General features: G+C 39.6%; 1 protein-coding gene and 1 long non-coding RNA gene across 6 annotated transcripts in view; one reads left to right on the plus strand and one right to left on the minus strand.

The window, feature by feature from the left end:
• Positions 1–737, minus strand: part of APPL2 (adaptor protein, phosphotyrosine interacting with PH domain and leucine zipper 2) — a 29,327-nt gene extending 28,590 nt beyond the window's left edge. For both annotated transcript variants that reach the window (XM_087723088.1, XM_087723087.1), the window contains exon 1: positions 646–737. In XM_087723088.1, the coding sequence (XP_087579214.1) occupies positions 646–699 (54 nt within the window). In that variant the 5' untranslated portion in view covers positions 700–737. The remainder of the gene's footprint in view (positions 1–645) is intronic.
• On the plus strand, positions 26–27,997 carry LOC148044064 (uncharacterized). 4 transcript variants are annotated; one of them, XR_015697708.1, is made up of 7 exons: positions 40–102; positions 7,625–7,739; positions 14,928–14,952; positions 21,225–21,302; positions 23,717–23,793; positions 26,121–26,214; positions 27,546–27,997. It is a non-coding gene; the product is annotated as an uncharacterized LOC148044064 (long non-coding RNA). The 4 variants fall into 4 exon arrangements; XR_015697710.1 differs by lacking the exon at positions 7,625–7,739 and having other exon boundaries at positions 26–102; XR_015697707.1 differs by lacking the exon at positions 40–102 and having other exon boundaries at positions 6,595–7,739.

The following is a 27,997-nucleotide window of genomic DNA, read 5'->3' on the forward strand; positions in this document are numbered from 1 at the left end:
GTTAACCCTTCCCTTCTCTCCTTCCTTTCCAAGTTGTAACCTGAGACGAGACACATTAACAGCAACTGCACGGAAGGGGTGTTTTCACAGTACAGTATCCGGGTGAGCTTTATTTTTATTGCGATTGTTAAGTACCCTGCTCTTTTTTATATGATCCATATGACCAGGATACGTAAATACTGAAGTTTGGACTGCCATCCTATGCTGCAACGCACGTCTCTGATAAAGCGCTTTGAATATTTTAGTGACAGCGCTTGGTCTGTTTAAATAATATTGTTATTCTCTTGGTGCCACAAAAGAGAAGAAAACAGAACAGAAGGAAGAAGGCGCGATAGTATCATTTGAATAATGGTTAGGAAGACTGCAGTCTTTGCAGAACGTAATTTTCCTAGGCTTGTTTGTGAAAGAATAAATTCAGTCTCAGATTTGTTTTGATGCCACCGTAAAACTCTGTCCTATAAAGACAGCTCAGCTAAATCGCGTCTTCCCGGTCACTACCGTCAACCTTTCTCTCTTTCTACCCCGGCCCCGGCCCCGGCCCCATCCCTCGCCCGGACGGCAGGTAGTTTTTGCACGGCATCTGCTGCGCCATCCCTTCCCAAACCGCAGATCAGGTGCCTGCAAGCCTGGTCCGGGATCGGATACCTGCGGACTATCTTGCAGAGCGTCTTCTAGGCGAAGTTTGTCGACGGCGGGCATTGCCTGGCGCTGGAGAGAGAGAGAGGGAGAGAGAGAGGCGCTGGCCAGACGTTCTTGCTGACACGTCGGATCTGGACGCTTCGCCCAGGAGACCGAAGGGACGAGCAAACAGCCTGCGGAATCTGGCGCCTTTCCTCCGGAGCCTCCTTTCCCCCCCCTTTTTCTTCCACGCTAAAATGAAGGGGAGAAGGGGGCCAGCGGCGCAGTCCGGGAACCCAGGGGTGTGTTAAACAGGTTGTACTCCCGCCTGTTGCATGCCCAGCCCCGGTCAGCAGGCAGGGCAAACGCCTCGCCTAGGACTCCTCCTCCTCCTAGTTGCTGTTTCTGGCAGGACGAGAAATGGAGAGCAGCAGGAAGTGTGGCATTGAGGATCTTCCTCATTAGCTCTTCTGTCTGCGTTCCGCCCTGGTTACTCACAGCCTCAAAGGCAAAGAGCCCAGACGCAAAGTGCAAACAACAAGGGAGGGTTATGAGTAAAAGTTGCAGCGTGGAGGGTCCCTCAGCCAAGTTGTTAGGCAGCCAGGCCTCCCCCACCCCATCCCAGCATGCTACAGTTCAAGTCACACTTTCGTTTCCTCTCCCCACTTGAGCATAATCAGTGTTCATGGGGCTACTTCGAAGGAGGATTGCTTCCCGTTTAAATATCACCTGTAGTTTTATTTATTTATCTTATTTAGTTAGTTCGTTCATTCGTTTGTCACTCGTACAAGATAACAGGAATAAGAGTAAACATGATAAAAGCACAGGAAATGGGGACATTAGGCCTTTTAAAGAGTTTTAAAACTTTTGCAGAGTTTGGAAATTTTCTTAGAATGCTGATTCTTTTGTTCCTTCCCGGCCCCCGTGTTTAGTGAACAGCATACACTATATTTGTGTTTCCTAAAAGTGTGAGCCCTTGAAAGCTTTCCTGGTCTATTATGAGAGTTTCCATTTTGTATTTATTGCTATTGTAAACTGCAGATGATCGTCATGCAGTCCACTGCACTTGATGATTATATTTACTGTACTGTTTTGTATGTTGTTTTTTAAAATGTTTTGTAAGCATAAGGCACGTATGTGTTTTCAATTGAACTATACACTAGAAAAATTATTTTTTGAATGGTTTAAAAAAATCAGCACAAGAATAAATAAAAGTACTACTGTAATCTTTAGCATCATCTTTACTTCTGAGAGTGACTTTTTTAGTCATTTTTTAAGAAAATTGATATTATGAAAAAAAAATCATTTGAGAAAAAAAATAAGGGGAAAAATGTATAGAGAATTCATTATAGTCATAGACCAGCATAATACAGGAAATATTCTGGAAACTTTGATGAAATGGCTAGAGGAACCCTAAATGATTGATTTTTGTGACCAACAACATTCAGTCCTGCTGATGACATGATCATAAAATTGAAAAAATGCCCATCAACTCCAAACTCTTAGCTGTGCATTAATTAATCCACTGAATAGAACCGTCTATATTCTGTTAGCCTTGCCTTCTGGTGGGAAGAATCAAGAGCAGCAAGCAAGCTTGTTCTGAACTAAGCCCAAAATTTTTCAAACATTCCTTGAAATTCTGCCATGGCATTTTATACAAAGCAAGACAATCTATCTGCATTCAGAACTGCAACTGCAAGTCATTATATTAACCCAGCAAGTGGGCTTAGTCTAAAAGTAAACACAATACATTTGTTTTGTGCGTTCTGCTTCAGTTATTTGAAATAATACATTGGAAAAAATGATGCCTCCCCCCCCACCCGCAATGTTTTTGACTGTTTTCAGAATCACAGAAAAGTCCCAAGAAAGATTCTAATTCATCTGTGATCACTTCCTATTTGCAATGGGAAAAAGCTTCTGTATGATCCTATTTACCTTCCTTGGCTTTTTCATCTCTGCATAAAGCAAGCATTTCCTCCTCTGATCCAGATTGGAACTACAGTTAAAACTCCCATTCCCCCAGTCTCAAATGTGAGACAAGGGTGATGTTGCATTGTAATTTGAAAAGCCACTGATGTAATTGTTAATTACACAGAGGTTTGTGTGTGCTTTTCTTCAAGTTATCATTTTCACCCAGTTCTTTTTAAAAACGAAATAAAATAAAAATTATTTTAAAATTATTTTAATTTACCATGAAAATGATTTCAAGAAAAGAAAATCATCAGTTAAAGATCACTTAAATATGAGCCAGCCGTGCGGTGGCAGCCAAAAACGAATACAAGTCTTGGTTGTATAAACAGAGGCATAGAATCAAAATCGCATCAAGTATTAATACCACCTTATAAAGCCTTATGGTAGTAAGGTCACACCTGGAATACTGCATCCAGTTTTGGTCACCACAAATACAAAAATTGTTGAGACGCTGGAAAAAGTGGTAAAGAAGACAGCTAAGATGATTAAAAATTTAGAGACTAAAACATGAATGGTTGCAGGATTTGGATTTGGCTAGTCTACAGAAAAGAAGGACTAGGGGATGGTCTGATAGTATATTGGAGAGGTTGCCTCAAAGAAGAGAGGGTCAACCTGTTTACCAAAGCACCTGTAGGCAGGACAGGAAACAATGGATGAAAACTAATCAAGGAGAGAAACAACCTTGAAACTAAGGAGAAACTTCCTAACAGTGAGGACAATTAACCAGTGGAACAACTTGCTGTCATATATTGTGCTTCATCCAGTGCAGTGGTGATATTTATCCAGTTCAGACCGGTTCAGGCGAACCAGTAGTGGTGAACTGTGGGTTGCCCACCTGCCCCAGTGCTATTCTGTCCTATTTAGCCCTGTTTTCTAAGCCACATGCATGCATACAAGCTGTGAAACTCACCTCTGATCCAGTGCTTTATCACTGGAGGTTTTAAAGAAGAGATTGGTATAGGATCTCCTGCTTGAGCAGATAGTTGAACTAGAAGATCTCCAAAGTCCCTTCCAGCTCTATTCTAATTGATTGACTGTTTGAAAAAAAGGGTAATCCTTGACTTACAACTATTTGTTTAATGACCATTTGAAGTTACAGTGGCATTGTAAAAATGACTTATGACCAGTTCTCACACTTATGACTGTTGCAGCATCTGCATTGTCACGTGGTCAAATTGGCACCTGGCAACTGGCCATATATTTATGATAGTTGCTCTGCCCAGGGTCACATGATACCACTTGTAACCTTCCTAGCTGGCTTCTAAAAAGCAACGACAATAGAGGAAGTTAGTTTTGCTTAACAACTGCATGATTCACTTAACAACTGCCTAGCTTAAATTTTGTGCTCAATTGTGGTTGCAAGTTGAGGACCACCTATATATGTATTCTATTCTAAAGAATGTTTCTATTCTAGAGATTCATTGATTTTGCCCCTTGTTATCTTTGACATTTTGATGATTTATTATTTGTATTTATAAAATGGGAGAAAATATGATTCTCACGAGGAACTGCAGATGGTGCCCCCAGTTGTGTAGTGCAACGTGTAATGGTAACAGCTTAAATAACAGCTATGCCTCATCTGTTTTGTTAGGTAACTCCTTGTAGGGTGGCACCTCAAGCTGTGGGAAGCAGTTTGCCAACCAACTAGGTGTCAACCAGTCCCAGTAAGCATTCCAAATAGAACAGCTTAAAGAAGATATTTCAGCTTTGACCGCTTAGGGTGGCAAACAAGCTTGACATTTTACACATTTGAAATTGCACAATAACACTGTCATCCTTTCAGGAAGATAAGGACTGTACTGCTAAATAAAAATCAATGATTACCGATGATTTAGGATTTATTTTTCTAAGAGCCTGCTGTTATGGAGAACTGTGAAAAGAAACAAGATGCCATATAAAGCACTGGAAACAGGCTTTTGTGCTTCTCTCTCAGTACCTATTTTTTAAAAAAATAAGTGTATTAAAAGTTGTAATAACAACAGTAAATACTAAAAACTTTAGTTTTTTTAAAAAAAGAAAGAAAACAAAAAGTAGAATAAAAGGTGTAAGAAAAAGAAAGAAAAAATGGAAGCCTTCTAAGAAAGCAACCTCTCATCACAAATATAAAGAGTTCTACTATTTCTCATTTCCTCTTAATTAACATATAAAACATTTGATTCCAAATTTCAACTCTTAACTATAGCAAATCCATAAACAACATCTTGTCCAATGAAACAAAAAGTCCAGAGTCCCATTAATTAACCAATATAAAATCATTGTAAAGTTATAGGGCTGGAAGGGCTCTTGAAGGTCTTCTAGTTCAATCCCCTGCTCAAGGCAGGAACCGTATGCCAGTCACATGGTTGTCCAGTCTATTTTTAAAAATCTGCAGTGACGGGGTACCCCACAAACTCAGGAAACAAACTATCAGTTGCTCTCCCTGCAAAAAATTTCTCCTTACTTCTAGATTTCATCTCTCTTCAACAAGCTTCCACCGTTACTTCTTGTCCTGCCCTCTGGTGCCTTAGAGAGTAAGTCAACCCTCTCTTCTTTGTATTAGCCCCTCAAGTACTCAAAGTCAGCTGTCATGTCCCCTCAATCCTTCTCTTTGATTGGCTAAATATATCTAGTTCCCTCAACTGTTCATCATACGATTTAACCTCCAGATCTTTTATCATCTTTGTTGCTCTTCTTTGCATACTTTCCAGGATCTCAACATCTTTTTATATATGAGCAATTAACCTTTGTGATCAGAAGTCAATATTCCAAATGTGGTGTCACTAACACAGTGTAAAGCAATACTATCACTTCTTGTTATCTTAATGCTATCCCTATGTTGATGCAGTCTAGGATTGCATTGGCTTTTTTGGCAGCTGCAGCACACTGCTGGCTCATACTTGAATGGTGGTCCACTAAGACACCTAAATCATTCTCACAGTATCTCAACTCTTAAATATAAGCCATATTTAGAAGGCATGATGAAGGGGTCTCAGTATTATAATGTGAAGAAAAGGCTAAACTTTAACATGACAAAGAGAGACAATGAAATGCTGAATTTTAAAAAGAATGAATAAATGTATCAGTGTGTATTAATCAGATTCAATGGCTTGTTTAATAAGCTATGGTTAAATCATGGATTACAATTAATGATGAGTAAACTAGCCAATGTTAATTACTCAAGACTGCTACTGTATCTGGCAGTAAATCCCATTAAACACAGAGTATGCATAGCTTGCAGAGTTTCACTATTTAGAAGTATATTTAAGAAATAATGTAAATACATACATACAGATAAAATGTTATCTGTTCTGTGATTCTGTTTCTAACTGCAACTCACTACTTTCTTCTGCATCACTCAACAACATCTGAAGCTGTCACTTTCTCCTGTTCTCACCTTTTCCCCCTTCCACTCATAATTATGCATAGTGGAGTTTGCACACATCTCAATGGCACCAAAATAACAATACACACTTCAACATGCAATAGCCATCACTGAATAGTTGTATCACAATGTCTGATATAAAATTAATGGCATTTGCCTGATGACATCACACCTACATTGTCCTTTTCCTTCTGTAAATACTCACTGTTTTGCAAAAAATTGATTGCCAAGTACAAAAACTTTGTGATACTATATTAACTGTGAACAAGTAGGTTTCCCAACACTCAAAGGAGCGAGAGGGGTATAAATTGATATAAAATGAAGTAAATAGATTTATTCATAAATATGCTGTTAGGTTACCTGATCAAAATATATATTTCCAGGCAAATTTTCAATGAAAGCTAATCATGATCTATTAAAACTGGTCTTATAGCAATGTATTTGTATTTGTATTTGGTTTATTTGTATGCCGCCCTTCTCCAGGAGGGACTCAGGGTGGCGAACAACTCAGGGGAATGCATACTGCACCAAAGTCTCTTCAAAACTCTATTGACTTTGAACTGGCTCCTAGAAATTATTCTCAGAAAGACACACTTATTTGCACATCTACATTACCGAAAAACTGAAAAAGAATGATGGATAAAAGATTGCTCCATGTAAAGTAAAGCCAATGATTGTGGCCAAGAACAGAGAGTCAACCAGTAGATTGATTCCTTCAACCCTCTCTGGACAAAGAAATGATGTGAGATCACACAAGCTGCATTTTGTATGGTTGCTTTTCACAAGGACGCTGCAAAGCTATGGTCTTTGGATGGCGAGAAGAACCAGGAGCTGAGGGAATGTTCCATACTTGCTTCAGCCACAATAATTTACAGCAGTTTAGTTAAAATATATAAAAACATGAAAATATCCACAGTACATATTAAAAGAGGAATAAAGATAATTAAGAAAGAATTAATTTAGTGATAATAGATATAGTTAAATAAAGAATTGATAATGATAATAATGTATACAATGTGTAGTGTTATGATAAGTCATAACTGGATACGGATCTTGAATGGTACCCATGAAAGGAAGATTAGAAACCCTTTTGGATTATATATAAAGGTTAATAATAATTAAAAAAAAGAATTAAGTTAGATTCAGTTAAGTCTCTTGATTACTAGGGGGGAAAATGATATGATGCAGGATATAGTCAAATAAAGGAGGGATAATGATAATAATGTATATATATGTATGGGTACAATATAAGGAAATGAGATGTAAATTGTAAACAATGATTTGGAAAGAAGGATAGAAAACTTTGTTATTAAATATTAGGGATGTTTAGCTAGAATAGGATATAAGGATTTAGTGTCGTCGGAGGATTTTAGAAATAGTAAATGAAATGCCAGTATGTGTTTATGTATTAAATCTTGGTATATTTTATGATGAAGGATGTTTAAACAACTATAGTCAAATGAAAATGGAGGTATGATGACGGTAACATGTATAAATATCTGAGTTAAAATACTTGAGTTAATATGAATTATGCTTGATGACTGTGGAAGCGATGCATAAAAGTCTTTTGTAACCAACTGATACACTTTCTACAGTATGTAAAAAAGGAAGATTTTATGTGTTGTGTTTGTTTTGAAAATAAAAAATAAAGAAAACTTTTTTTAAAAAAGAAAGAATTAAGAAGAATACTGATAAACAAAAGAAAATATAAAGAATAATGATGGCCAAAACTGATTAGAACACTCTCCAGAACAGCTTGATTTTCACCATCTTCTTGAACACTATAAAGGTATGTGGCAATCTGGTTTGTATTGGTAGAGAATCTGGCATTGTTATTTCATTAATGATTGTTGATACTATTTTAAGCCTTCTTGGAAGTACTTGTGTCTCCTTAAATTTGATATAGATAACCGTAACAGGTAAATATATAAAGGATGTGTCCAAATGTTCCCTCCACATATATTTCTGTATACCTGACTGGATAAGATGTCTATTGGCAAGCCTGGTGTAGTGGTTAAGGTGCTGGGCTAGAAACCAGGAAACAGCCTCCATATGAATGAGCTGCAGTGATGGGTTCCGGATCCCGTTCCAACCAGTAGTTGGAACGAGCCCACCATCCACATGGACGCGTGCAGCACACGCACGCATGCGTCTTAGCACCTCCGCGAGCCTCCACAACGTTCCAGCTGCTCCGCGGAGCATCATGCAGGCGCTTTACATGCCGTGCGCATGCGCAGAAGCCTTAAAAGAAAGGTAAGGAGCTCAGGTGGGTGGGCGCCTCCGGAGCACCGTACTGGAATGGTATCTGGGGCTCCGGGCAGGCTCCTTTATGCCTGTACCGGGGCATACCGCCTGCAATCCACCACTGATCAGCCGGCATAATTCTTAGGCATGAAAGCCAGTTGGGTGGCTTTGGGCCAGTCACTCTTCTCAGTCCACTGCCAGAGTAGTTGTTGCAAAAAACCCAAAAACAAATAAGAAGTATACATAATGGTGATGAGGGATGTAAAATAAATAGATAAATTAAAAAATGGCAAATTTCAAAGGCTGTGTAGCATTAAATAGTTGTTAGGGAAGGATTGCAAGGTGATAAAAGCAATAATCGTCACTGATGACCATTCTTGAGGACTTCCCTACGAATCAGCTGGTCCAGTCTTGAGTTTTTAACCGCATCCCATTCCTTCTCCATTGGAAACCCCGCTCATTTCTGCTAGACCAGTAGGAAAGCATCCTGAAAAGATGAAGGCAACGCTGATTGGTTTCTGTTGTTGCCAAGACGACGGATCGGAAGAAAAGAGAGATGGTTCCTTCGGCGCGGATTCTTCTCTCGCAGGTCCAGCAACTTCTGGCATCATCTCTTAGACTCTCTCTCTCTCCCCCCCTTCCCCCGGTCACCGCAGCACGAAGCGGATCGTTTTGTCATTCCAGGCTGTTTCGGGAAGGGTGGAGTCATCCGGAACCGGCTGAAGTTGCCAGCGATGGGCTGTGGGAACTCCAGCGCGGGCAGCAAAGGTGGGCGCGGAATAACGCGGTGCAGGAAAGGCGCAAGCAAAACGGGAGTGGGAGGGAAAGCTGGAAGACTCCGGAGTGGAGTGGGGGGCAAAGGACAGGAGGAGTCGGGCGCGGGTCAAGAAATAGAGTCGAGCGAAAGGGATTTTTTAAAAAAAACTACTGGTGGAGGAAGAGGCTCCATCTGTTCTAGAAGCTGCTGTTTTTCTTTTACGCCTGGCGAGAAAGAAGAGAAAGAGAGCGCGTGCCTACTTCTAGAACTGCAAAGAAAGTTCTGCTGAAGCAGCATTGGGGAGGCAAGGTGGTGCTGGGAGGAAGAAATGGGGTGTGTGCGCGTGTGTAGGTGTGTATAGAGGACGTGGCAGCAATGCATTCCTTTCATCTTTTTCTGCAGGAACAAAATACCTTTGAGGATTCTCCTGGATTCGGGGATGGGGAGGTATAGCAAAAGAACTGGGGCATTCATGTTCAGATAACATTTGCAGGCAAGAAAGCCCCAGGGTTGTTGTTGTTTTTCTCTATACCTCTTCATCCCGGAATACAGGAGAATCCTCAAAGCTATTTTGGGGAGGTATAATAAAAGAAGAGGGGTGTACTTAGTCAGATAACATTTGCCAGTGAAGTGGCTGATCTAAAAAGTAGGGCTACCAGCTTTTGCAAATCATTAGCATCACCATCACCATGCCCTCTTTTGGCCAGAAAATGATGAATATAAGAATCAAATTAGACTTAAAGTGGTTTTCCTATCACATGCCTTTTATTTAAATTTCCCAGCTAGAAATCCTTAAGTCAGTGGTTCTCAACCTTTTCTTCATGACGGATGGACGCTCTGGATGGAATACCTTTTGTAAAATGATTACAGTATGATTTCTGTCCCAATGTTGTGGCTGGTTCAGAAACAAGTCTTAACTAAAATCAGCACAGCTTAATCCTAACAATGTATATGTTTTTCCCATCCTTGTGACCCTGAAGCTGCTCCACTGATTTCAGTGGGATTTATAAATAAGTATGTGCCTTATTCTGTTAATATAACTTTGGATATAGATATACTAAGTTCTACTTTTAATATTTTCCATTGTACGCATTCATCTTAAAATGTTTTCTGTACTGTAATCTATGGGAATGTGTTTTAAATTGGCACTTTAAAAAGTAATGATGAAAATAAACATTAAGATTTTTAGTGTTCTTTACCATTTCAGTTATATTCATCCCTTTTTTCCTCAAAATAGACAGTTTTGAGTGCATTTATTTCAGACTTCATGTGTCAACCCTTGGAAGTGGTGGAGGACTATTGGATTATGAAATATATAGTGCAAAGCACAATTTTAAACTTATCTCCTTGTGTCTATATAGGAAGGAAAATAAGTAGAACCATGTGGCAAGTACCTGCTACTTTTACTCCCTTTGAACTTTTCCATTCTTTCTAATAGATGAGGCCATAAACCATCTAATTTGAGGCATTTCAAGTATCTCATTAATCAATATAGTGATATTCTAAGTCCAATTATATTGCAAAGAATAATCAATTTCACGGCTCAAGGAATAAATCTATTGTGTTTCTTCCATGCCATTAATAGTTTGAGAAATCTCTTGAACATGATTAGACCACCCGCTAGAAAATATTGAAAAGACATAACTCAAAGAAGAGATAATGGTTGTGTAATACGAGTGTTCAGATGATTACATCTATTGTTGCACACTAATGAAGCAGATTTTAGTACTCTTTGAAATTAGTCTATTTTGGTGCATCTATTATACTTTTTACTTTTTTTACTACTTCTGTTCAGTCATAATTGATTCTCAAAGACTGCCTGGACAAGTCCCTGCAAGGTTTTTTAGAAGTGATTTGCCATTGCCTCCTTCTTAGGGCTGAGAGAGAGTGACTGGCTTGAGGTCACCCAGGTGACTTAGTGACCAAGGCAGGATTAGAATTCACAGTCTCCCAGGTTCTGACTGGGTGCTTTAACCATTACACTAAACTGGCTCTTGTTACAGCTTTATGATCTTTTAAATGCTTTTTCTATGGATTTGCATTTGGAAAAGGGCAAGGTGCATTTCTGGTGACAATCTAGGAATGATTATTTTAGAATAAACATATTGATGACCCAGTATTTATTTATTTATTCTATTTCTCTAGCCACACATCTCAGTCAATGACTGGGTGGCTTCCAATTTTTTAAAAAAAGGCAATTAGAAATGTTAAAAACATTTAAAAACAATAAAAATACTAAAAAAGATTACATGCACATAGGAACACAATACTTGGCCAGTTAGCAATACAGCCAGGAAACGGGATCTTTAATGTACTCAGGACCCCAGGCACAGGATCATAGCCTGGTTTTTAGGACCTTGTGAAAGGCTAGCAGGATTGGGGCCATTCTGATCTCTCCATAGAGCAGGAATCACTGCAGAAAAAAGCTTGTCTGCTGATCTCCATTAGCTGGCACTCTGCCTGACAGAATATGCAGCATGCCTACTAAGCTCCACCTAATTGGACTGGTAGAGACTCCAGGGAAAAAAAGCTGAGCCCTCAGGTCTCAAGCCATGTAGGGTTTTAAAGGTAACCAGTAGCTTAAAATCACACACAGCAACATGCTGGTAACCAATGTAACCCATGCAGAAATGGTGTTAGATGTTCTGTACATCTGGCATCATTTACTACGCATGCATACACATTCTGCACCAGTTGAAATTTTCAAATGGTCTTCAGGGGCAGCCTCATGTAGAGTATGTTACGGCAGTCTAGCCTAGAGGTGACAAGAACATGAGTTACTGTAAGCAGAGCACTAAATAGAGTTGTGTTGCTGTATATGCCAAGGCTTACCTGAATTCTCCTGTTTTGGGGAACACATCTGTTTGAAAAAGTATCTTAGCAGGTAGGTTTGAGTTTACCAATCAGGCGAGGTACTCACAGTGATGGCCATTCCACAAATAGGCAGTGTCTCTCCAAGGCAGCCACAATTTCAAACTGTTTTCCACCCAAAAGATGAGAACCCCCAGTTAAAGCGTAATGATGTGCAAACTGTAGTCATTAAATACACCATAGGTGGCTTTAAGGCAATCAAACACAGAATGGAATCATTGTTTGTTGCTGGATTAGAATGATACGCAAACACGAGTAAATGATTTGTTTGTAGTTTCCTGACTTCTTTCTAGCTACCATTACTTTTTATGTAACTCATTTTAACAAGAGCATCTGTAGGGCAGTTAAAAAAAAGTTAAAATGGGTAATCAAAATCCTACTATCCTCTTTTATGCGCATTGCAAATGTGGCACATGTAAAAAGTGGGTGATGCACGGTCACTGTTTCGAAATTTTCAATTATTGCTCTGAACACCTATGTGTATTAATAAATTTACAAAAACATATGTAGCACAGCTGGAGGGCGGAGTTAACTGCACTATAAGTTTGGAGTCATTGTGTTGCCACAAGTCCTGTTCCCCATGAATTCCATTGATCTTTATCTTGTGCCAATTTAGGATTGACCTTTAATTGACTAGATTCTATTGTATAAGTTACAGTAATAAATTCTTCTGTGCTTAAAATGCAATGAATGCTCCTATTTATTTGTGCTTGACAGCATATTGACAAATAAACTAGAAATTGGTGTAAACAAGCCACGAAGACGTGTTTATTTTCTTATCTGTAAAAGACAATAGTATGTTTCAGTGGTGGGTTTCAAAACTTTTAAGAACCTCTTCTGTAGGTGTGGCCTGCTTTGTGGGAGTGGCCCTGCTGGCCATGTGACTGAGTGGGAGTGGCTTGCCAGCCATGTGACTGGGTGGGCATGGCCAACTTGTAAAATGTGGTGAAACTCACTTGCTTAGCAACCAAAATGTTGGTTCAGAAACTCTGGCATTTGAAGCACGCAAGTCTTAAAGCTGTCAAGTTACAAGACCCTTGCACCCCTAACCCTTTAGAAAAAAAATCCCAGGGGTGTTCAAAGTTGACAGCTTTAAGACTTGTGGACTTCAACTCCCAGAATTCCTCCTCTTGCTCTTCATCTTGATGATGTGCGGACGGGCAGGGGGAGGGAGCTGGAACCAGTTCTAAACGGCACTGTAGATTTGTGGAACCTCTTCTACAGAAGAGGTTAGAACTGACAAGAACCCGCCCCTGGTATGTTTTAACCTTGATTTGTTAAATAATCATTGTCATTAACCTCAAACAGTTGATTAAGTCATAAACCTCTAATTTACTAACTAGTAGCTGTGCAAAGTTTGAAGGAGTGATTCAATTTCACAGTGATTTGACTGAATCACCGTATTAAGTAGTTCCATGAAGCAATGTGTCATCCGCATGTGAAGTGAAGCAGAGATAGCAGTTTGTGCTTGGGAAAAGCAGCTGCAGCCAGGCAGAACTGCTTCCCACCCTACTTTCCTTGTGCGTTCACTCACTCACTACTTTACTCACAACCTTATTCGCAAACAGTCTTCCAGCTACCTGACTATTTGAGCCACACCCTGGCGTTTTCAAGGATGTGCTGATGTTCAGAGGCAGCTTCACCCCACCCAGGCCCTTGGCTTACAAAAACAAATGCTATGTGTGGGTGGGTGTGTAGAAAAAAGGAGATCAGAAAATGGCAAACAAACTTTTCTGGAGATGCAATATCTGGAGATTGGCAGCTATTACACGGAGGTAAGATGACCAGAGGTGGTATTCAGCCAGTTCTGACAGGTTCTGGAGAACCGGTAGCAGACATTTTGAATAGTTCGATGAACCTGCAAATAGGCTGGCCCTGCCCCCGCTGCCTCCCAGCTGATCTTCTTTTGTTGCCCTGAACGGGAGAATGGAGCTGGAAAGGTTAGTGGGGTGGGGAGGGAATGGGGATTTTGCAGTATCCTTCCCCTGTCACTCTCACAAAGCCACACCATGCCCACAAAACCACACCCATAGAACTGGTAGTAAAAATTTTGAATCCTACCACTGAAGAAGACTATATGTCAACTGCCAGGAGCACAATCTATAGTGAGCAGCATATCCTGGTAGGAGTCCTGCTTGGCAGCAACAAGAGCCTGTTGTTGGACAAGGTGTGTCCTGTAAATCATTGTGTACATTATCTGCTATGTTATTGTGTGTCCAGTCCTTGGGGGAAAAAACCAAAACAAAACATGGAACAAAAGTACATGTTGGTTTGCTTTTCATGGCCTCATAGGCTCAAGTCAGCACTTTTAGTAACCAGAAAATCTTCCATACTTTATCCTGGACAGAAGCCTCTTCTAACACTTTCAGTCAGCTACTGGACATACTAAAAGAGATTTTGTGCAGAGGCAGTACTTAACACCGAAAATGTCTATGGTAATGGCTGTTTCAGGCTGAGGCTGGGTGGTGTCTTCATAAGGGCCATCAGTATGGTTTATGAACAAAATGGGTCTATCAGTGTGATTGTTTTTACCATCCTGATTATTTTTACCTGATGTCCTAATTGTGTTGTCACTCCTGTACAAAGTTCCTGCTCCATACCCAGCTGGAACAAACAAATATTTTGCTTTTGTAGGCAATGATTTGCCTGAATGATTTGCATAAGTCAAATTGTGGGCAAATAAGTAGCAAGGTGAGAAAAAACTTTGTGAATTGTGGGTCTAGATGGTTTTCAGCCAGTTCTTACCAGTTCGGGTGAACTGGTAGCGACGGCAACTGGAGGCTCCGCCTACCCGCCCTGACATAATGCGATGCGCATGTGCAAAAGGTGGCATGTACAAGAGTGCTCACATTTGCGAACCGGTAGCAGAGGTATGTGAATACCACCACTGATTCACAGGGTTTCCTGATCAAATTATTCTGAAACTGATCTAACTAAAGGAAAGTAAAGGTGGGAAAAATGAGTGATATATGCAGAACATTGGATGTCACCGTTCTTGAAAGGGGTTCATTTTAGGCTTCCTATAACTACTGTTGGTCAGATATATGGAGGCAAAAGGACAACTTCTAAGTTCACAAACATGTTTTCACATTTTTTTCATTCCAGGTACTACAGCAACATCAAAAGTAATGTAAGTATATATTTTGATACATTTTTTTCTATTTTGTGTTATGTTTTCCAGGTATTACAGAATACATAACAAGGTCAAGATAGCTGCTAAGTAGTTTGGGTGGATTTTCAATTGGATGACACTAAGCCCTACTTCATTTAGCCACAGTTTATTGAACAAAAAAGCCTGTCTGGTATAGTGGTTAAATATCAGGCTAAAAACTGGAAAAACCCTTAAGGTACAAATCCAGTTGGGTGACCTTGGCCAGTCATGCTCTCTTAGGCCTATGAGGGAGGCAATGGTAAACCACTTCTGAAAAAACTTGTCAAGAAAATTGCAAGGACCAGTCCAGGTAATCACCAGAATCAAAAACTGATTTGTAGGCACCAAAAACAAACTACAATTACTATCTTTGTACAACTTGGTATGCCAAATGGCATAGCACGTTACAAAAGCATGTTGCATGGCTTAGCATTTTAGCATTGGGGTAGGTTCCAGTTTGCTCAGGGATGTGCCATGTGCACACTTGAAGCGCGCTGCATGCCTATGTGCAGTGCAACAAAAATTGCTCTGCACATGCACAGAAGGCAAAAACAAGATGGCTGTGCAAACCAGCCTGGGTCGGTGCTGGTTCCAGCGACCCAGGCTGCCAATTTACTACCGGTTTGGCCAAACCGGTCCGAACTGGTAGGAACCTACCTCTAATTGGCATGTATATACTGGTATTACTACCGGTAGTATCTGCTAACTTGAAATATGCTTATTGACAGTTTAGACCAAAGGTGTCCAACCTTAGCAACTTTAAGACCTGTGGACATCAATTCCCAGAATTCCCCAGGCAGCCATATTGGCTGCAGAATTTTTGAAGTCCACAAGTCTTAAAATTACCAAGTTTGGATACTTCTGACTTAAGATGTTTTAGGAACCTAGTTCTTATTTGTTTATGCCAACCATAATGTGATTTCTTGATTTTGGCTTAGTGTGACCCATGAACCCAGGTTTTGTGTTATATAAGTCATGGTTTAATATGTTGTGTTAACCAATCAGTTGTGGCTTATTTAGCAAGAAGCAGACTCATAATGAAATAATAATAATAATTGTATGCTTTCTCTTAAGGTTGTCTTATTGGTAGAGCAGGTATTACAATAATAGGATGATGACGAAGCAATGGCGTTTGTTTAGTTGGGGACAATTAGGCAGAAATGAAATTACAATGCTTGGGAGTCCAATTTTAATAGTAGTCATAAGTGCCTTAGAAACATCATTCTTGGAACATCTATGTGAAACTGAGTGAAACTGAAATTGGCATTGGCTGAGCAGCTCTGATTAGCTTCTGGCTAATCTAATCTATCTAATTAGCCAGAAGCTAATCAGAGCTGCTCAGCCAATGCCAATTCAAGAGGTAAGGATTTCTCAAGAAAAAAATGTATTGAAGGAGATGTCACTGAGGAATCCTTGTTGTGGTTGTTGTTAAAGGCTTAAAAGCTTATAGAGTGGAAGGGAAACTTCCTCTTCCTCTTGAAACCCTCTGAGCCTTTGCACACTAGCCCCAGAGAATGTCTTGGTGTAACTGGTTGGTAGCAGTGTGAGATTCCAAAGATTTTCCTACCAGTTCTGTGAGAGTGTACTTCGTGCACACGCTCGCTCTTCATGCAGGCGTGTCTAATGTGCACTCTATGAATGTGCGCAGCACTCAAAGGCCGCCCTTGGTGTCAGTGCTGTGAACTGAGCTGTGTTTTAGCTCAACTGAGACGTGGCCATCCACTCAGCTGCGCGAATTGGCTGAGCTAAAAAAAACCAAGGGAATATAGGACAAGGAACAACGGGGACGGGAGAGCGGGGCCAACCAGAGGTGATATTTGCCAGTTTCTGAACTACTCAAAATTTCTGCTACTGGTTTGCCTGAAATGGTCCGAACCAGCTGAATACCACCTCTGGTTGGTAGATATTGCTCCCCCTACCTATCTTTGACAGGATGCATCAGGATATCCTCCCCTAACCCTGGTGTAAGAATGAGAGAGGGCTAGCATAACTCATAGTGCTGTGTTTATTGAAAACAGAAACATGGAAAAATGAAATACTTTATAAGCTATAAATTCTTAGATGTGTGGTTTAGAATCAGGTAACTAGGGATCTGGCCCAGTGGTGAAATTCAATTTTTGTTACTACCGGTTCTGTGGGCATGGCTTGGTGGGTGTAGCAGGGGAAGGATACTGCAAAATCCCTATTTCCTACCCATTCCTGGGGGAAGGATATTGCAAAATCTCCATTCCCACCACACTCGGGTGGCATTTGCCAGTTCTCCGAACTACTCAAAATTTCTGCTACCGGTTCTCCAGAACCTGTCAGAACCTGTTGAATTTCATCCCTGATCTGGCCCTTCTCCTCCTTGAGATACAGAATAATCTCAACAGAAATAAACAAAACCAAACTTTATTTGGAATGGAGAAAAGATAAAATATGAAAACTGTTTGTTGCCCAGAGTTCCATGGATTAGGGTACACAGATTTTTGTAATAAAATAAATAGATAAAGAAATAAATTATTTTTAAACTTTGCATATTAAAAATCCAAAAAGTGGATTACAATTATTATTTAAAAAATGACAAACTTTTAGGACAATATTTTAAAAGAGAATTGCAAAAATAAAACACAATGCAGTATTCAGTAGACCACTAGATGGCGTTGGTCTGTTATGATATTGGACATAGCTTGAGATATTTTTTTTATTTTTTTATTTTTGAACATATTTTTATTTCAATTTCATAACATACAATCACATGTATACTATACATAGCCAATATCATATAGTATTAAATAGTAATTAGCTTGAGATAGCTTGAGATAGAAGTCAAAAGAATAAAAGCTTAAGAATTCCTGTAGATTGGGCAGAGATAATTGGTCAGAAAATTTAAAAAAAATAAACTTTATATACAGTTGGTCTTATCTAATATATAATATAGGACCCTTAAAATAAATCCCATCTCTGTTCAAACTGTTTCTTTTTAATAAGAGGCTGGAAATAATTCAGCTTTTTCCCCTTTTTCTCAGCACACACCTGCTTGCTCCATTCCACAGGAGTCCCATCTTTTTTTAATAAAAAAAACCCTATTATAAATCTCATAAATCCAGCAAAAAAATTAGAAATTAGGCCACCCTCTGTACCTATATGATATAACTCAACTTTCCCTGGTGAATGTTGATTGAAATTCTGATGCCAATTGGCAATTTGTTATTTATTACAAGTTAAAACTCCTTGCCCTCTTTAAAAAAATGTTGACAACCTCATAAATCAAATAAACCACATTATAAGGGTTTAAATCTGGGGTGCAAAAATCCAGATGACTACTAAAATGATGCCAAGAAATATAGACAGCTCTGTATTTTAAGATATATGATTCTACTAACTTGCTAAGTGCTTTGAAGCAGACTGTTTATAAAAAGAAACTTTTTTCATGGTTTCTTTAAATATAGAGTTTACTCAATATATACTGTAGTAAAGGTATGATTATTATCATGATTTTGCAAAGTAATTTCTTACATGGTTTTTCGTCTAGCTAATTCTAATTCTTATTTTTTTTTCTTCCAGTTTTAGTTTATTTTTCTTTACCAGGCAGAGTAATAAACAATCTAGGCCTGTGATGATGAACTATGGCTCTTCCAAGTCCCATCGCATGCATGCGTGCTGGATAGCTGGTCCAGTATGCATGTACGCGATGGAACCCAGAACAGCAGCTGTCCGCCGTGCGCATGCACACCAGACAGCTGCTCCCTTCCAGGTTCTGGTGCTCTGGTGCGTGCATGTGCACGCACTCCAGTTTCGGTACTTGGTGCCAATAGGTTAACCATCACTAATCTAGGCACTCCCAATTTCTTTGCAGCATTAATTTTGTTTGAAATGGTCACATGTGATGCATTTAAATGATATGAAGTGTTTTATTTTCTTTATATTTTCTTTTCTTTAATGGCTCCATGGTATCATAGTCAGTGGTGGGTTTCAAAACTTTTTAGACCCTCTTCTGTACGTATGGCCTGCTTTATGGGAGTGGCTTGCCGGCCATGTGACTGAGTGGGAGTGGCTTGCCAGCCATGTAACTGGGTGGGCGTGGCCAACTTGTAAAATGTGGTGAAACTCACTTAACAACGCTCTTACCTAGCAACCAAAATGTTGGCTCAGAAACTCTGACATTTGAAGCACGCAAGTCTTAAAGCTGTCAAGTTACAAGACTTTTGCACCCCTAACCCTTTAGAAAAAAAAACCCAGGGATGTTCAAACTTGACAACTTTAAGACTTTAAGGTTTAGATAGGACTCTTAGAGCCGGACGGGGCAATTGGTGAGCCAGCCAATCAGTGAGCGGTGGGCAAGGCAAGCGTGGTCTAGACGGGCGGGGGGAGGGAGCTGAAACCGGTTGTAAATGGCACGGTAGATTTGTGGAACCTCTTCTATAGAAGAGGTTAGAACGAGCAGGAACCCACCCCTGATCATAGTAGAAACATTGTTGCTGTTTTCCCTAAAATAAACAAGCTTTCTCCTAAATCTTTATTTGTAGGAACTGTGAAAGTTCATCCTTTGCTTCATTATTGTTACTATTGGTTGCATTTACATTCTGCTATTTTGTGCTCGGGAGGCTGCAGTTTAGTACAATACTGTTAGAGCAGTGTTTTTCAAACTTTGGCAACTTTTAAAATCTGTGGATATCAACTTCTAGAATTCACCAGGCAGCATGGGGAATTCTGGGAGTTGAAGTCCAGAAATCCTGCTGAGGTTGCAAAACACTGTTAGACTAATATCAAGGTCCTGACATATTTTAAAATTTCTAAAATGAATTTACATATTCCAACTGCATGTGTTTATTGTGGAATTTCCCAACTTCTTGCTCTTGATAAAAGGAGATACTCATTCCAAGTCTTTTTATTGACTTTCTGTGAGAAGGAAATTGCCTTGGTTGCGAGTTGGCACGGAACAGTGCTAAGTCTCCGGAGTGTAGAAAATTGTGCTATCTAATGATCGCCATGCTCTAAATGTAGAAATGGTAAAATGCTATGCAGTGGAAGAAACGATATAATAGACAGAAGAGAAATGAAGATATTGTAGGAAGCAATAAGGCTGTGATGGCGAACATGGTGGTATGTGAAGCCCTCTCTATGGGCACGCCAGCTCAACTCCACCGCCCATGCGCGCACGCCTCCTTCCGGCCAGCTGATTTTTGGGTCCCTGCCGTGCATGCAGGAGATGTGTGTGCATGTGCAGGGGGCAGGGGGGTTGCGCACTCAGGAACAGGAAGCAATGTGGGGGTTATGCATCACCCCCCCTTGCACCCCATTTTTTTTGTTTCAGGAAGCTTCAGGGGGGCCTGCTAGGGCACGGGGGAGCATGCACATGTGTGGGGAAAGTACGGGGGTTGTGCACATGCATGGGAGGTGGGGGAGAATGGGGAGGGTCAGGCACACATGCGCAGGGGGTGGAATGCATTGCATTATGGGTGTGGGCCTGTGCAGGCCTGTTGTTGCATGCACACATGTGATTTCATCAAGTGAGGAAAAAAAGGTTAGCCATCACTGCAATAGGAGTTAGTGAGATAGACTAGAAGAGGCCTTTTTGCAGAGGTGCATTCAGCTGGTTCAGACTGACACGTGTGCCATAGGTTTGCCATCACGGTTCTAGTGAATCAGCAGGCAGGGTTTTTTGATAGCTTTACAATAGCAATAGCAATAGCAATACAATAACACTTAGACTTATATACCGCTTCACAGTGCTTTACAGCCCTCTCTAAGTGGTTTTACAGAGTCAGCATATTGCCCCAACAATCTGGGCCCTCATTCTACTGACCTCAGAATGATAGAAGGCTGAGTCAACTTTGAGCCTGACGAGATTTGAACAGCCAAATTGCAGGCAGCCGGCAGTCAGCAGAAGTAGCCTGCAGTACTGCATTCTAACCACTGCGCCACCACAGCTGTACAAGATCCATATCTCTGTTTCATATGACAGTGATCACATGTACTTTCCTAAAGAGAAGCATAGATATAGGAGATTTGGGACCTGGTCCAGGTTGGGCCTCTAAAGACTACTTTTAAATTATTAAAATGTACTAACTTTTAAATTTAAACCTTAAATTGTAAAATATTTTAATATTATAATGATTTTTAATTTGCAGTGCTCTAACTTTAAAGGGCTATCAGATGATTTTTGGTATCAGATACACGGTATATTTTTATTTCACAGTATTGTTTACAATATATAAATCAATTAAATAAAATAAGCAACCTTCCTTGTTTCTTTCTGATAATTGCAGAACAGATGCATCGGTATCAGAAGATGAAAAAAGGAGGTGTGTTGACAATGAACTGGACTGAAATTGCATTGTTCAAAAGTAGGCTGCTATGTCATGAGAAAGAAGTCAAGAAAATTATTTAAAATGTGTTTTATAAGCCCCAATCCAACAGCTTTGCATTTGTTTGTCCAATAGGCGCTCAGATTTTAACTAAGAAAACCTGTCACTTTATTGTCTTGTAGTCTGTCCCTGGGAAATAGTTGCAGCATTATAGTTTCATAATGATATTAAGTTTATTATAAGAATGCTCCATGAATGGCCTTTGTGTGCCCAGATTAGCACTGTGGATATTGTCATCCAAATATAGTTAAACGCTTGTTTCAAATATTTAGGTTGATTCAGATGACAAGATACTGGATCTGGACTGGAAAAATGGAAATGACCACTTTGCTGTTGTATTTTTGCAGCCAAGATCTAGTAGCCCTGTTATAGAAGCATGTTCATTTTCATCAAAGAAATACTGGGTTTAAAATTTATATCATTTGGTTCAGCCAGATACCTATGCCATTTTATAAGGATAAAACAACATGGATGGATGTAAATAACAAAACATTGAAAGTTATGCAAGATTATCCAATTAAACTTACTGAGACAAAAAGTATTATATAGTCTTATGCTGATATATTACAGCAGAGGGATTGTAACCTCCACAGATTAAGAAATCTGGTTTTAATGAAATATTTTAATTTTTTTTTCTAAACCAATAAACACAATAAAGGTAGTCTTTGACATATGCCTGGTTGTTTAGTACTTAGTTACAATGGATCTACCATCTTACAATCTGGATTCAAAGTTCTGACAGCTGTTCTCCTGCAGTCACATGACCAAACTAGGTACCATATTTTTCAGACTATAAAATATACTTCCCCCTCCTTCAAAAAAGTGGAAGGAACTGTCTGCGTGTCTTAAAGTGAATGTTGCCAAAGCCCTGCCCACCCATCAGCCCCCACCCATTGGCCTCTGCTTCCAGCAATTTACCTCCTTGTAACTAACAGCAAACAGCCTGGTCAGCTTCAGCCTCCTGAAATACCACCGATCAGCTGTTCCAGGCTGCGGGGATCACCGCTGCCTATCGCCACTGCCACCCCTCCGCCCCCCATTTTTGGCCTCCATGCAAGAAGGCAAATTGCTGGGAGGCAGAGGCAGGTTTTTTTCCTCCCCAAAAGCTAGGTGCATCTTATAGTCCGAAAAATACAGTACTTGACAATGGGCCACATTTATGCCATTTTTAGCATCCCATGTTTGCATTTTACAGCATTAGTTCACCATTTTCTCTTAAAAGTCCTCTTCTGGGATAGCTCAGAAGGCCATTCTTCCAGCATATGGCTGACATATTGAGCTAAGATGTAGATGTCTTCAACAATTTTGTATTGTGAACATGGCAGGAATATGGATAATAATATTGATTTAGCATTTGTGGAGAACCATCAGATTGGTCTAGAAAGTCCAAGCATCCTGTTTTACCCAGCTATTAATCAGGAGTGGGTTGCTACCAGTTTTACTACTGGTTCTCAAGTAGTAATATAGCTGCTCGTGCGCTATTCAATGTAAATTGTTCTTCGTGCATGCTCAGAACAATTTACAGTGAACTGCTCATGCTCAATCACTAAAATCCAAAATGGCGGTGGCCCAGCAGCGGCGAGGGAACCAGTTCGGAGGCGTGACAGGGCTGGGTCACTGCCGGTTCTGCGATCCAGGCCTGAATTCCACTACTGGTTAGGCCAAACCAGGTCGAACTGGACGCAACTCACCTCTGCTATTAATATAAAAATCTGCTTCCGGTAGCCATTGAAATACTTTCAGAAGTAAATTGTTGCATGGGAGTCTTTTGGGAGGAGGGGAAGTCACAATTTCCCTCCATTTTGTTTCTATTTGTAACCTGAGTGTGTATTAGTATGTTCCTTTGTAATCCATTCATATGAAAAGGTATGTAAATCTGAACACATGAATACATACATGTGGATTATTCCCCATTGATTTATGTGTCTATGTGTGGCTGAGAGTGAGTGTGTGGAGTTATCCCAATCATTTTAGCCCACTCACCTTTTGTGGGGAAAATGCAAAAATGCTCTAACATGGAGTCTCTCAAATACTTGTCTCATATTTGGATTACATTGAACTTATGTATGTGAACTGCTTTTGACTAATTAGAAGTCTTAACCAGAGATACACCTGGAGCTACTTGCTTAAATATCCCTCCCAAGTATATCCCAAGTGCCCCTCCAAAGGTTATCATTGGATTGTAATTTTTAGTATAACAGAATGAGTAATACTTAAGTGTAGGATGAGTAATGAGCAGAATAATTTTATCCTGCCCAAATTTCACTTTTGAGAGAGCAGTTATACTAAATAATGTAACACATGGTCCAAAAAAGATTAAACATTTTTGCCATGCGTAAGGTTATACTTTTACTATGATATGCAGTCACGACTTTCATGTCTTTTTCATTAAGAGATTATGGAGGTGTTTATGTTGGCTTACCTGCTACAGCCGCCAAGATTTCCAGCCAGACAAAAACAGCACCTAAAGGTATTTTTTTAACCACTGTTTTTCACTACTTCCAGTTTCCAACATTTATCATCATGCTTAGGAGAGACAGTTTATCATTTGAAACATTAAAACGTTTTAAAGTTAAATGGCAGTCCTAAGTCACTCTATGAAGTTTAGGCAGAGCAAGAAAGCCACAGCAATAGCATTTAGACTTATATGCTGCTTTATAATGCTCTACAGCCCCACTAAGTGGTTTACAGAATCGGCATATTGCCCCTAACAATCTGGATCCTCGTTTTAGTAACCTTGGAAGGATAGAGGGCTGAGTCAACCTTGAGCTGGTCAGGATCGAACTGCTGACAGTTGGCAGAGTTAGCCTGCAATACTGCATTCTCCCCATTGCACCACCATGGCTCTCTAGAGATGCAAACAGTTATGTTAATTTCCACTACATTCATTATACTAAGTGAGGGAGTCACCTTTAAAGTCAGAAGCCATAGTCATGAAGTTGTTAGTCTGAGATTTAGGCCATAGATTGAGAGCCCTGAGCCATATGATCGCAAGAACCAGCTTGGCCTAATCAAAATATAGGAGTTCTGAAAGTATTGCTCAGAACATGAAACTGATCTTCAGTCTGACATCCTCAGCATAGGCTGACCATCTGTCTTATTATAATTTGCTGCTATCAATACAATGAAATTTGAAGGCAGTGAAAGCCTGCTGCAATTTATATGAAGTTACCTTTACCAAGTAATGCGTAATGGTGTCAACTCCTGCTACTTGTCCCAGCTTCTGCTTACCTAACAGTTTGAAAGAATGTAAAAATGCAAGTAGAAAAATAGGGATCACCTTGGTGGGAAGGTAACAGCATTTTGTGCACCTTCGGCATTTAGTCATACCAGCCACATGACCACGGAGGCGTCTTTGGACAGAGCTGGGCTGACTCTTCGGCTTTGAAACGGAGATGAGCACTGCCCCCAAGAGTTGGGAATAACTAGCACATATGTGCGAGGGGAACCTTTACCTTTACCAAATATCAGATTCTCATTGCATTGATTTTCACTTTACCAAATGATGAAGTGATTTAGAGACTTTGATGATTCATCTGCAAAGCCTAAAATTAGAATTTAAATTAATTCTTGTATTATCCCTACGTGCTTCAGCTCAAGTGTCTCTATGGATATGAAAAATATACGTATATATTTAGACTAGATTAGACATGTCTTGAAATGTTTCAAGGCTTTAAAATATTAATTAAGAAACTTGGAACGTTTAATACTTTATAAGCCACTCAGATCTTTTACCAAGCCTTTTAAAAGTTCTGTGCCATTTAGAAATAAATGCAATGAACTTTTACAAATTCCTGGGCCATATACTTCTAAGAGTTTCAGATATTAACCTCCCATTTCCCAAAAAGAAATAGTATATAAAAAATGTAAACACAAAAATTGTCTATGATGTTTCTCCGGCATGTCAATTTGTACCCCTTAACAAATGTGTACATATAATACACTTGTATGCATGTTTGTATATATGTATGTTTTTGTGTCTCCTATATCCAGGTTCTGAAGTAATGGATAGATACAAGATAGTGGAGAGAGAAAAGGGGAGGGAAGGAAAAATAATTACTCCTCATCAAAATGGTATACCGGTACAAAAATGGCACTCCAATTAGAATAACAATAGAAAGAGAGAAAATCCTGTTTAGCTGTTACAGAAAAGAATCAACTTAATAACGCAAAGCATCGCTTTCAAACTAATATTGAAGGGAACCAGCCCATTTCAGCAATGAAGAAATGCAGGCATTTGCTCTTTCTGCCTAATCCTTTGATCTTTGCTCCTCCACTTATATTCATAAGATATACTTTTCATAAACCCTCATCTAACTATAGGTCAGAAGTAAGGGTAATGAACTGTTTCCCTGCCCTATTGGGTTGCTGTATCCAATTCTTGTAGTTTAACAATTCTTACAATGTGGGAGAGAGCTGATATTTTTTTGACAGGATCAGACTAAATGGGTTGGGTTGGCAGATCTTTCCCAAATCACAAGACTTACTACTTAGAAAAGAAGGTATTTTTAAGTTTTCAAGTTCAAAGAAACGAAGTAACCCAGTGCTGACTCTATGTTAGTTTCTCAGTTCAAACTACAGTGAAGTTAGATAATTTTAGGACTTCATTGTCATATAAAGGGAAGATTTTTAAAAAAATTGTAAAATGGCTTAGGTTATGTCAAAATATGGTAAATCAACCCTGCTGAATTTAAGAACTTTCTGAGTGCAGCCCTAAATAACTAGCTTAAAGTCATGCCCACATAACATCCTTGCCATGAATCACCTTTCTACCAGTCTGATTTCTTCCCAAAATAGGAACCTGACCAGAGAGAACAATCTGGAGAACAGACTTTTGGGAGACAAATTCTAAGGAAGAGACAGCTCATCATTTTATGAGCTTGGAACAGATGTAAGTACGTTGCTAATGTGTGTAAATATTTTTTTGCTTGTGCATACAACTCCTCCGTAGTTTCTTTGATGGCATACTTCGATAAATCAAGAAACTTCTACTTAAAGTTACTTTTCTGTTAGCATCCAAATCTGGAAATCACTTACCAGCTTTGAAGCAAACCTCTGTCTTAAATCATTACTTCAGGTTTCAGGGAAATGCCATGTTGTATTTCTCTATTTATATATTCCAAGCAAGCCTTTTTAAAGAGCATTATGCTGTTTCTGAAAAAATTGCTTTCTTATGCACAGAAGGTTGGGACTGGCAAACATTCAGAATGTTATCCTCTCTAAAGTCCAAGAAACATTCCTTCTCCTTGCATCTTTACTATGATGTTCTGTGGTTTATTTCAGTGGGTTTGATCCAGAGGTAGTATTCAGCCGGTTCGGACAAATTTTCCCAAACCAGTGGTGGAAATCGTGGGTGGCACCCGCCCCGGCTCTATGCTGTCCTATTTAGGCACATGTTTGTGGCCGAGCGCGTGCGTGGAAGGCGCACACGCGAGCAAAGCACATTCGCAGAAGGCTGCGTGCATGCACAGAGGTGGCACATGTGCACACATTTGCAAACTGGTAGGGAAAGAAAGTGAAAACCACTCCTGGTTTGGTCATTTGTGCAGATATTTCTTGACTTACCACAATTCATTTGGTCATTACAACTGCGCTGGAAAAAATTGCTTCATGACTGTTTTTCAGATTTATGACCATTGCAGCATCTTCATGATCACGTGATCAAAATTCAGACGCTTGGCCACTGACTCATATTTATGACGGTTGCAGTGTGCCGAGGTCATGGGATCACCTGTTGCAATCTTCTGATAAGCAAAGTCAGTGGGGAAGCTGGACTCAGTTAACAATTCTGTTACTAACTTTAACACCAGAAGTGGTTCACTTAACAACTGTGGCAAGAAAGTTCATAAAATAGTGCAAAGTTCACTTAACAAATGTCTCATTTATCCACAGAAATTTTGGGCTCAATTGTGGTCATAAGTCGAGGATTACCTGTATTGGACCTGTATTTGACTAATTTTGTATCTAGATGACAGTGAACTAGTATTTGCCATATTTTTCAGCAATAGAGATTCTGTTTAATGCAAGTAATAGAAGAAATAAGAACTGTGACGCTCTTTCTAATATGTAGCTTCCTGATGTTAACAATGAGCATTTGCTTTATCACTTCATCCCTGAAGATGATTCTCCTCCTTTCCTCTTCTTGTCATAGAATTTATTTTAACATTCTGAAAGTATTCTACTATTTATTATGCATATGCCGTTTTTTCCCCTCTTAATCAGTTATCTGCAAAGATCACTCGTTGCCAAGTGAATTACACAGAAAGATTGCATCACCTAAAAACCGGAAAGCCTGAAAGAGCTGGAACTGTGAATCAAGTGGGAGTGCTGAAATGAAATGAAATGGATGAAGAATCAACTCTTATGGACAATTTTGATGCCATTTGATGCTGCATTAATTAGTAGATATAGGGGAATTCTGCCCAAGAATGCATGCTGCTGTAGCTAATACTTTGAACACCATGTTGCTTCCTGTATTTTTGATAGCTTTTTTAAACTAAAAAATACATTTCTACTGTTCACTCAAGTGCTCCTAAGCTGATCCATTTTTAATTTCTACCTGGCAGCCAGAGACCGAAATGTTTCAATCTATTTTGTATTATATATTTATGAATGTATAAGTGCCTAGCTAAGCAGTTTACAATATGATAAAAAATATATGTGCCATTAATATA

This window comes from Thamnophis sirtalis, unplaced genomic scaffold, assembly GCF_051295495.1.
Source record: "Thamnophis sirtalis isolate CommonGarterSnake01/CBP01778 unplaced genomic scaffold, rThaSir2_p1.2 scaffold_9, whole genome shotgun sequence".
In the NCBI taxonomy this organism is placed as follows: domain Eukaryota; kingdom Metazoa; phylum Chordata; class Lepidosauria; order Squamata; family Natricidae; genus Thamnophis; species Thamnophis sirtalis.